Source organism: Colobus angolensis, unplaced genomic scaffold (assembly GCF_000951035.1).
Source record: "Colobus angolensis palliatus isolate OR3802 unplaced genomic scaffold, Cang.pa_1.0 Scaffold172, whole genome shotgun sequence".
In the NCBI taxonomy this organism is placed as follows: Eukaryota; Metazoa; Chordata; class Mammalia; order Primates; family Cercopithecidae; genus Colobus; species Colobus angolensis.
In genome coordinates, this window is record NW_012114844.1 from 284,406 (window position 1) to 295,403 (window position 10,998).

Genomic DNA, 10,998 nt, shown 5'->3' on the forward strand with positions numbered 1-10,998 from the left:
GGGGCACTTGCCTCTGCAGACACTCCCAAGTAGTACACCTGTGAAGCAGCCAATTTGGTGAAAGACAATTCCCCTAATGTCTAGTGCTGCAAATATATGTGTTGGTTTTCACGTTTATCCAATTAAAGACACCTGTGTTAGGCCAGGCGCAGTGGTTCACACCTGTAATCCCAGCACTATGGGAAGCCGAGGTGGACGAATCACCTGAGGTCAGGAGTTCGAGACCACCCTGGCCAACATGGTGAAACCCCATCTCTACTAATAATGAAAAATTAGCCAGGCATGGTTGCGCGTGCCTGTAAATCCCAGCTACTCAGGAGGTTGAGGCAGGAGAATCACTGGAACCTGGGAGGTGGAGCCAAGATCGCACCATTGCACTCCAGTCTGGGCGGCAGAGTGAGACTCCATATCAAGTGAAATAAAATAAAATAAAATAAAATAAAGACAGCTGTATTAGATAACATGGGTTTCCTAGCTTTGGAAGGTATCTGCCCAGTTCTCCATTTTCATTTTGTCATCATAATGAGCACGTTTTGTCATCACACTGAGCATGCGCCGCGAGCCAGCACCCACCTGCCTCATCCATTTACCCTCCCAGTGGGCCTGTGACATGGGGCAGTTGCCAGCCTCATCTCACAGATGGGGAACTGAGGCTCAGAGAAGCCAAATTCTAAACCTGTGGTGGCCCAGCAGTGAGCTGGAAGCTGAAGCCAGCGTCCCTGTCTAGAGACAAAGCCCCTGCTGGCGAGGCTGTGCCTGCCCCACTTCTCACCTCTGCCGCAGGTGACTGTGCACTTGGTCCAGGGCCCATAGCGCCAGGAGAACTCGGGTGGCGGGACCTCGCCATGGCCGCCTGCCTCCCTGTGGATGGTGTACTCGTAGCGCACCCTGGGGTTGCTCTCCTGGAACAGCAGCTGGGTGGGCAGGCAGGAGCCTGTGAGCACGAGGTGTCTTCTCCATCCACCTAGTCCTAAAGGAGCCGACCCCAGCCACCTCTGTGAACTGCAGCTACATGACTGGGCCATTTTAAAGATGAGAAAATCGAGGTAGAGGCCACAGCAGAAGGGCCTCGCTCAGAGCCAGGCTCTGTGACTGACCCAGGGCTCACTCCTCCAGGACGAGACCTGCCATGAGGGGTGCTGGGCCTGGGGACTCCGCCTCTGGTCCCCCCGCCTGGGCCTTGGGAGGCAGACACCTGGATCCAGACAGGCTCGTTGGTGGGACCCGGGGATGTGAGGTTCTCCCAGTTGCCCCTGCGTGCATATATGAAGGTAGTCCCTGCCACCTCGTAGTCCCCGTTCCACTGGATAGTCCAGCCATCACTGAAGAAGCACTTCTCTGGGTCCTCGCTCTGCAGTGCCAGGAAGCTGGCAGCCTCGGCCACCTCCTGGATGTAGATCTCATGTGCGCCGGCTGGGATCAGCCCCACGTCCACATACTCTGTCAGCCAAGGGTTGTGGGTAGGTTGTGCCCAGGGTGAAAAGGTTGCTTATCCCCACCCACTTCCCTCACGTCTCTCCCCACTTGCCTCCACCTGCTGATGCCAAAGATTTCACCATTAGCTTTAAAGTCTGCGCTCCCCCAATTGCTCAGATCTGTCATAGACCACCAAAACCTCGCAGAGGTGCCACAAATCCTGACCCCGTGGCCATGCCCCATCACCCCTCACTTGGGGACCTAAGCTGGTCTCATCACAAGGCTGGATCCATCCCTTACACTAAAGGCCAGCTGGCATTCTCTTTCTGAAAAAACCAAAGTGCTCAGGCCTTTCTCCTGGGACACCCTCCTCATCCCCATGCGGTCTGCTTTTATTCTTTCACTTCCGTCACATGCCAGGCACTACTCTCAGCACTTCACATGTGTAAGCTCATGGGTAACAGCCCTATAGCCTAGGTACTATTGTTATCCCCATTTTACAGATGAGCAGAGTGAGGCAGACAGGGATAGTAACGTGCATGAGCGTCCTGCTGGGATATGAGCAGGGCCAGTGCTTTATCCAACACAGTGCACTGCTCTCCGGGATGAAGTCTAAGCTTCTCAGCCTGGTGCTCAAGGCCCTATAGCTGGTCCTGCCTTCCCTTCTTGCCTCCAGGCTCTGGCACAAGCTTTTTCCTCCATTTGGAAGGCCCCTTCCATCTCTTCTGAGTTTTATGATTCAGCTCAACTTCCGCCTCCTACAGGAAACCTTCCCTGACTTTCCCAGGCCAGGACCTTCTTCCTTGGTGCTCCCACAGCTCTCTGGGCCTACATCTACTGCACTGGTCACACACACAGTCCCCTTGCAGGACTGAGCACTTCACCTGCATGTCCCCATCACCTAGCACACAGTCAGTACTTGAGCAACGTGTGCAAAACAGACCAGAGGTGAGGGCACGGAGTTGGGCATCTCAGAAGCTTCAGGAGGAGACTACCATTCTTTGAAAGGCCCAGGGTCCACACGCAAGCCGAGCTGGCCCTGCCTGGGGTCTCTGGGACCGGAGGACTCCCCGTGGGGACAGGTCTCTGCATGTGGGCCAGGGGTCCCCTGACTCCTGCAAGAATTCTACCCCAGCAAGGCTTCCCTGCTTAGCCATCTCTAGGCTGGGTGGGGACCACAAGACGAAGGACAGGGGCGCAGGGGAGATGGGGAAGGGGCCACCAGGTGAAGAGCACACCCCTCCCCAATAACGGTCCCATTCCATACCCAGGTGCTCGGCCTCCTCAAAGGTCCCACTCAGTGTGGCAGGTGGAGTCATTGCCATGACACATGCCACAGTGATCCTCCATAGCACCAGAGTCAATCTTGAAGTCACAGCCCACGTTCTGCAACACACAAGGAGGGGAGGCCCCTGGTGCTGGTGGTCAGCCCTCTGTGGTCCCAGTCCTGGGGGCCAGCCAGGGTCAGGAGGAGAAAGCTAGGAGTGGGGGTCGGGAGGCCTCTCTCTGGCCCTGCCCCACCCCAGCTGTGCCTCTGACTCGGGTGAACTTCTCTACCTCCCTGAGCCTCAATTTCCTCAGATGTGAGATGGGGAGATCCACCCCTCCCTTAAAGGCATGTCGTGAGCATCACATGAGACAAGAGAAGGGAAGAGTTCTGCAAAGGCCACGGGCAGGCAGGGGATCTGATGCACTCCTGACCAGCGCATGCAGGGAAGGCATTGGGGGTTGGCACCTCCCTGCTGGTCCTCCTCGGAGCCCAGGCCTTGATACACCAGTGGCTTAGAGGGCAAGAAGCAGGGACAAGTAGGTGGCTAGGGACATGGGCAAAGAGGAGAGGCCATCGTTGTTATTAAAAATAAGAATAGAAATTGTTACCAAATACTGAGTACTACTCTTCGGGGTTCAGAGCCCTTCATGTCACCTGTGCCACCTCATTTAACCCCTTCTATCAGGGAGCAAACCACTGCCTGGGGTCAGCCAGCCAGCAAGAGGTCAAGTCACTGCCTGGGCTCCAGTTTCCTGTTTGGGGTGGTGCTGGTGCAGGCATCCAAGGAGATGCAGGGAAATGAGGTCTGACTGGGAGGGGTCCCCAGTGCCAGGAGGTGTGGCAGGGGCTTTGCCTTAGAGATCATAGAGGGTGGGGGCTGGAAAATCCAATGGTAGAGCATGGGGAGGGTGGCCTGAAGAGGACCAGGAAGGACCCAGGAGAGAACCTGGGGCCCGCCAGTGGGGCTGAGGGCAGCCAGTGCTGGGAGAGCCTCTTCCTAACCAGGCACACCTTGCAGATGCCATTGATGCAGAGGTCCTGGCTGGCCTGGACCTGGTAGCAGGGGGTGCCATCGACCACGGCATCCCACAACTTCTTGGCAAAGTACTTATTTGAGGGCCAGCAGTGCAGCTCACAGGGGTTCACTGGAGGCCCAAGTAGAAGAGCCATCAGCAACAGCTGGGGCAGGAGTATGGAGGCCACCAGGAAGACCACTCTGTGACACACATCCATAGCAGGCTAGAGGCTCCCAAGCAGCACCAACATGCTGGAGGCTCTGGCTGGGCTGGTAGCTATCTGCAAGGTCGTAGACTGGGGAGCTAGGGGTGAGCAGCAGCCCCAGGGGACAGTGGGAGTGGCCCAGGCTTGGGGTGGAGAGTGGGCCTCCTGCTTGCATCATAGGGTAACCTTGGACACACACACCCCCAGCCCTCTGAGCCTCAGTGTCTCCATGGGAGGCAGCACTTACCGTCATTGACCACGGGCACCCATGTGTGCAGCTGGCCCTCGTAGAGCGTAGCGTCCAAGTGGCTACACTGGACGTGGCGGAAGGAGGGGCGGCCAGTGGGGCAGGCCTGCAGCTTGCAGAGGTGGAAGTGCTTCTGCTCACCCACACAGTATCTGCCTTTATATTTGGGTCTGTGGGGATGAGCGGGGTGGGCCCCAGGGCCTGGTGAATACTACTGCCTGGCCACAGCCCAGAACAAGCGGCTTCCTCCTGCACCCATACCCCGAGATCCCTGCCGCCCAGCTTTGTGCACAATACTTCCCTCCCTTGGGCTGCCCACCCTCTGGCCCAGACACACCCTCCCTGTTTGTAAGGACCTGCGGGGAGGTGGCAGCAGGAAGCCTGAGCTCTGCCCCCAACCTGCTGTGTGACCATGGGCAAGTCTTCGGCCAGCCTCTGGGCCTCAGTTTCCTCCTGTATAAAGTGAGGTTGGGGCTACCTCTGCAGAGGGCTGTTGAAAAGCTGGGACAAGTTGCAGGCATGACTGGCACTGACTGGAGGGACTGCTCCGAGTCTCCAGCCCATGATACCAGCATCCTAACAAGCCCTTGAATCCTCAGCCTCCCTCCTGGTGGCAGTACCCCAGCCCGGGTCTAAAGAAAGCGCCCAGGGCCTCAGCCAGCCGAGAGGTCTGACCAAGCACAGCTCCTGAAACCCTCTGCATCTAGGCCAGGGTTGCTGGCCCCCACCCAGCTCAGACCTGGAGGTCAAGAGGCAGGGAGGGCCACAGGCCAGTCTTAGATAAGCACAGGGCCCTGGGTGGGGCTGGCTGTGAACCCCATGCCTGCCCCGGGTGGCCTCCTGAAGTGAAGATTAGCCGGGTAGTACCTCAGGTCTATGGTACCACTGGCCTCTATGTCTCAGCAGATCTTCACACCACCCCGTTTAGATGGGAAACAGAGGCCCAGAGAGGTGAAGTCACACACCTCAGGCCATCCCTTCAGTGCTAGCCCATCCTCCCAGCTGCCCCCAGTCTCATCTCAGACTCTTGTTGTGTCTCTGAGGCCACCAAGCCCCTCCCGCTGAGTGCCCCCTACGGACGAGCTGCAAGACTGAGGGCCTGGCCTGCAAAAACTGCATTTGCCCTTGACTACAACTTTACTGGATGGGCACTGCTGTTATATAGGTGGGGAAAATGAGGCCCAGAGAAAGGATGAAGATGGGATTCGAACCTGGAGCCATCTAAGGTCTGGGACCCATGCTCTTCCCCACTGCCCTCTGCTGCCTCCTTCCAGCCAGCAGCTGCTTTGCCATGTGGCCTCTGATGAGTCTCTCCAATCTCTGGACCTCAGTGTCCCCCTCTCTGGAAAGAGGTCAGCAGTGGGGACCCTGTCAGCCCCCAGAACACTGCTTGAAAGTGACTCAAGGTGGCCTGGACACTCGGACTGACCATTATGAGGACATTTCTCAGAGCCAGGGGCTGGGACAGAGCCAAGCTCCTGCAATCGGCTGGCTGCTTGGGTCCCTCTGTCCCATTGCTCAGGGCACCCTGGGCCCCACACTCACGTAGGCTGCGTGCACTGCCGCTTGGCACTCTGTACGCCCACGCCACAGCTCCGGGAGCAGATGGACCAGGCGCTCCAGCCGGATCAGCCACCATCCATGGCCTTGGACCCACAGCCCACAGACATGCACTCCTCATTGAGACACCACTACCGAGACAGATGGAGGTAGAGCCACCCCACCCCCCAGCCTATCAGTAATCCTCACCCTAGTGAGAACAAGGTGGGTGGGAAGGCTGAGAAAGGCACAGAGGGGAAGGATGGAAGGTGAGAGAGGCCCCTTTACAATCATCACAATCATCTGTGACTCAGACCACAGGGAGGGGCTGAGCAGGGAGTAAAACAGCCTGCATGCTGACTCAGCTGAAGACACCCTGGGGAATCATGGAATCAAGCCCTGGCCCCAATGCCTCCACTTTGTAGATGGGGCCTTGGGCTGCAGAGTGTGCGGGGCTCTGCTAGGAGCACAAGCAAGACTGTGAGCCGGGGCTGACCCCAGGGCCTGGTTATAGCAGGTCTGGCATCTCACACACCCACCGCCGGGACTAGGGACATCCCTTACCTTATTCTCCCCACACTGGGTGCCATCCACGGCTGCATCCAGCTTGGAGTGACAGGTGGTCCCCACAGAGCACCAGAGTGTGTGGCAGACACTCTGCAAGGAGGAGGGCATGGGCCATACCCTCACCCCCTCCCAGTGCCACCACCCACCCTGCCCCCTCCCTGTCCCCAAGGGTCCCCTGGGCACCCCCTCCACATGGCAGGGGCCCACAGACCCTCAGAGGTCCCTTCTTGTGTGCTTGCTCCCACCTTCCTCCCCGGACCATGTGGTGGTGTGGGGCGCCTGGGGCTGCACTCCTCAGAGCGGTCCCCAGCTGTCCACACCTCTCCTGGCCCAGCCCCTCCTCTGGAAACACTCCCGTTAGAAGATCACTTCAGGCAATCTTCTCCAGGATAAATAGACCCTCCCCACTGGGGTTCCTTTTCCCTCTCATGAGCCAGCTCCAGGGAGGCTAAGAGACTTGCCCAAAGTGTCACAGTTTGTCCATGGTTGACCCAGAAATCAGAGCTGGGTCTGTGGCCACCCATCCCTGGCCTCTCCCACAGGCCACTTGATGTCTCACAGTATCACTCGGGGGCGCAGCCCAGGCCAGGTGAGGTTACTCCCAGGCTGGCATCCATGGGCTGGTGAGAGCTGTCCCCTGAGCCCTCCTGCTGGGTCCCCACACCCCCACACCCACACCCGCCCCACTCACATCCATGTCCTCACAGAAGGCAGAGTAGGCTCCGTACTGGAGGCGGCACTGGTGGCTCACATCATAGAGGACGCCAGGTGGCACTGAGGAGAAGTTGATGATGTCCTTGGCAGGAGGGTCATCCAGGCACAGGCCCCACCCATGGCTAGAAATGGGACGGGAGGATGGAGGGGGCGCAGCCTGGAAGACCCATTGGAGAAGCCTTGGTGGGGCCAGGAGAGGAGGAGAGGTGGGAAGGGGCACAGAGTCCTACAACTGTAGGAAACTCTAGCCTCCCCTCTCTGCTCAGCCGATCCTCCACCCACAGCCAGCAGCAGAGGCCCTCCCAGCCTCTCTCATCTCACCTCCTGGGCACTCCAGCTGGCTAAACAACCCCAACCCCAATCCCAGGCCTCTGTACACACTGCCAGGGCCCTTCCCTCAAGGCCTCCTGAACCACAAAGTGTGGGTGGTAAGTCACCCAGGTGCCGAGGCAAGAGATTGAGGGCATGAGCTGTTCCAGTATAATAAAATATATAAAATAACAATAGTTATACTAGATATAGATAATAGATATGACTATGTATGAATATCATTAATCATCAGTTTGTAGCAATTACTCGTTACTCCAATATTATAATAATCCTTGCTCTACAATTATAACCTAGGAAAAACCAGGCCATACAGAGACAGGAGCTAAGGGTACATAGTGAGAAGTGACCAGAAGACAAGAGTGTGAGCCTTCTGTTATGTCCAGGCAGGGTCACTACAGGGCTCCTTGGTCTAGCAGTAACGCCAGAATCTGGGAAGACACCTATTGCCAAGTGGACCATGGTCTAGCGGTAGCATCAGTGTCAAGGAAAAACACCTGCTACTTAGCAGACCAGGAAAGGGAGTCTCCCTTTCCCCGGAGGAGTTCAAAGAAGAGTCTACTCCTCCACCTCTTGTGGAGGGCCTGACATCAGTCAGGCCGACCCACAGTTATCCGGCATCCTAACTATCTCTCTCTGATGCTGTGCTTCAGTGGTCATGCACCTAGTCTGCCTTCATGTTCCACAAAGTGTACACCTGGCTCTGCCTTTTAGATAACAGTAGTGAATTAGTGAAAGTACTAAAAGTCTCTGATATGCAGAAATAATGGTGTACGCTGTCTCTTTCTCTCTCCTCTCTTTCTCTCTGCCTCGGCTGCCAGGCAGGGAAGTGCCCCCTCTCCAGTGGACACATGATTCACGTGACCTTTTCAATCATTGGAGATGATTCACACTCCTCACCCTGCCCCTTATGCCTTGTATTCAATAAATAACAACGTAGCCAGGCATTCAGGGCCACTACCGGTCTCTGCGTCTTGGTGGTAGTGGTCCCCTGGGCCCAGCTGTCTTTTCTTTTATTTCTTTGCCTTGTGTCTTTATTCCTACAATCTCTCGTCTCTGCATATGGGGAGAAAAACCCACTGACCCTGTGGGGCTGGACCCTACATATGGCACCCAATGTGGGGCTTTCCCTCGCTGTGTGAAGTTGCACCCTGAGTGCGGAATCAGCAGAGGATTTTGATGAGAGATTCCTGAGGATTGTGGTCAACAAGCTTGGTGGTAAGCTTGAGCACTCATAGTATTCTGGGGACACCATGGGACAGGCCAGTACTAAGTACTTGGCTTATTTAAACTTTATAAAAACCCTCCTGTATTATCTCAACTCTGTCCCTGTTCAGCCCTGCTGTAGGGCTCTCAACCTTCTGCCTGTTTGGCCCAGTAATGAGGCCCTCAACCCTATCCCTCCACAGCCTCGTTTTCTCATGCCTGTTTCTTTTCCTCTGAATCAGACTTGGCTAGAGTCACAGGCTCCCTTGAAGCCTGGCTCTTTTCCTAAGTTATAATTGTAGAGCAAGGATTATTATAATATTGGAGTAAAGAGTAATTGCCACAAACTAATGAGTAATGATATTCATACATAATCACATCTATTTATATCTAGTATAACTATTCTTATTTTATAATAATTTATTGTACTGGAACAGCTTGTGCCCTCAATCTCTTGCCTCGGCACCTGGGTGGCTTGCCGCCCACACAGCCCTGTTAAAATGTTTTTTGTGTGAGTTCCCGCATAGTATTTCAAGGTGGCCTAGCAAGAGAATGAATCAGGGATTGCTAGCTTTCCAACAACATAGCTTGGAAGTTCCTTTAACTCTTTCACAGAGATAGAGTCCCTCTGTACCTAGTTTTATGGTCTTCCCACTTTCCCATTTTTCTTGGAAATTTCCAACTTATCTTCCAAGATTCAGCTCCCCTGTCTATCCTGTCCATAAGGAAGACTTTCCTGAACTCCTGGGCTGAATGTCTTGCATTGTTCCCTGTTTCAATCTCTATTTTCACACCTGTTATACCGAGTGTTAGATTATGGGGAAACACCATTATTCATCTTCAGTCTTTATCCCATGGCAAATTGCCTCTGGAAACTCTAGTAGATGTCTTATTAAGGGTGACCTTTGTCCAGAGAGGTGACCACCCCATTAAATTACAGAGGGATTTGAATATCCAGCATTGGAATATCGGCTAGGGTGACAGAATGCTGTAGTATTCCCTTACTTTTAATTCTGATTATACAATATTGTTTTGTATTTAAAAAGTAAGAACATCTACTTATGTATAGGTTAACCTAGACAAGATTTTATTAAAATGCTCTCTTCGAAAAAAAATTAGGTACAGAAATGATTTCTTGAAAATCTCTTCCTTTTATTGATTTTATTAATGTTGCATAGAAATATAAAGTTTCACACACCATACTTATACTAATAAATGTAAATAAGAACAAATTACTTTTGAACGATTAAAATAACCAAATATTGATGATTTTCAATAGAGCAGTTTTGGAATAATTCTGAAGCCATGAAAGACTAAAATTCACTTTATGCTAAAATAAATCATATTCTCCCATAATGCAATTATTTAATTTGTTTTTTTAAAAAAGAAACCACCCAATAAGAGTTTAATTCATTAGGAAATTTTTAGCATTTCTCAATGCAATAGAGTGTTTCTACTATACTTCTTGGCATCATTCCTTTACTTAGCACTTATCTTCACACTGGAAGAGGTGAACCAGGTGATTATGCCCCCTGCAGGGGCTGGTTCTGCCTCTGAACAGTGAGTTGGCATGGCAATTAGGTTCAAAATTACCTACATTTATCCTAAAGATTTCTTCAGAGCTGTCAGTCTTCCTGAAACTTCCTAAAACTACCCTAGCAAATACTTTTTCCTTTCTGCAATACTGTTACTCAAACCACTGTATTTATCCCATTCCGAGCTTTCCATTCTCTGTTAACAATTTCTCAGGTGCTCATGAAGTTTTAAAGGACAAGACTCCTCTCAGAAGCACATACTACTCAGAAGCTCAAAGCAAATTACGCTATTTTACAATCCTTGCTACAGGCCAGAAAATGAGGTTGAGTAAGTAATTTTCCTCATTTGAAAAGGAGAAAACAAGTACCAAAAGAGATTGAGTGATTTTTTTTAACAATCCTCTACATTTATACTTGTACTTTAAGGACTAAAATGTACCATATAGTCTGATGCTCAAAACAAACTCTTTTTGAGAACAGACATCATTTTACAAATAAAGATACTGAGGCTCAGAGTCACTGTCTAAGGTAATACAAATAGAAATCTATATCATTAGAACTTGAACTCAGGCTGGGTATAGCGGCTCATGCCTGTAATCCCCGTGCTTTGGGAAGCCAAGGCGGGATTCAAGAGCAGCCTGGCCAATATATTGAACAGCCTGGCCAATATAGCAAGAACCTGTCTCTACAAAGCATATTTTAAAAAAAAATAGCCAGATGTGGTGGCACACCCTTGTAGTCCCAGCTACTTGGGAGGCTGAGGTAGGAGGATCACTTGAGCTCAGGAGGCTGAGGCTGCAGTAAGCAGTGATCACGTCACTGGACTCCAGCACGGGTGACAGTGAGACCCTGTCTCTAAAAATAATGATAGTTAGAACTTGAACTCAAGTCCTTTGATTCCCAGCACACAGAGCCTTTCCTTGCCACACCACAGTGCCTCTTGCTTACCTGAACAT

The 10,998-nt window shown here is 52.7% G+C and overlaps 1 protein-coding gene across 1 annotated transcript; it reads right to left on the bottom strand.

The window, feature by feature from the left end:
- Window positions 1–578: 578 nt before the first annotated feature.
- Window positions 579–10,998, bottom strand: LOC105509260 (A disintegrin and metalloproteinase with thrombospondin motifs 7-like). The gene is given in 10 exon segments (XM_011938440.1): window positions 579–982; window positions 985–1,440; window positions 2,684–2,715; window positions 2,717–2,802; window positions 3,698–3,831; window positions 4,155–4,324; window positions 5,700–5,845; window positions 6,258–6,350; window positions 6,952–7,096; window positions 10,991–10,998. Coding segments are annotated over 10 exon segments (1,674 nt in total).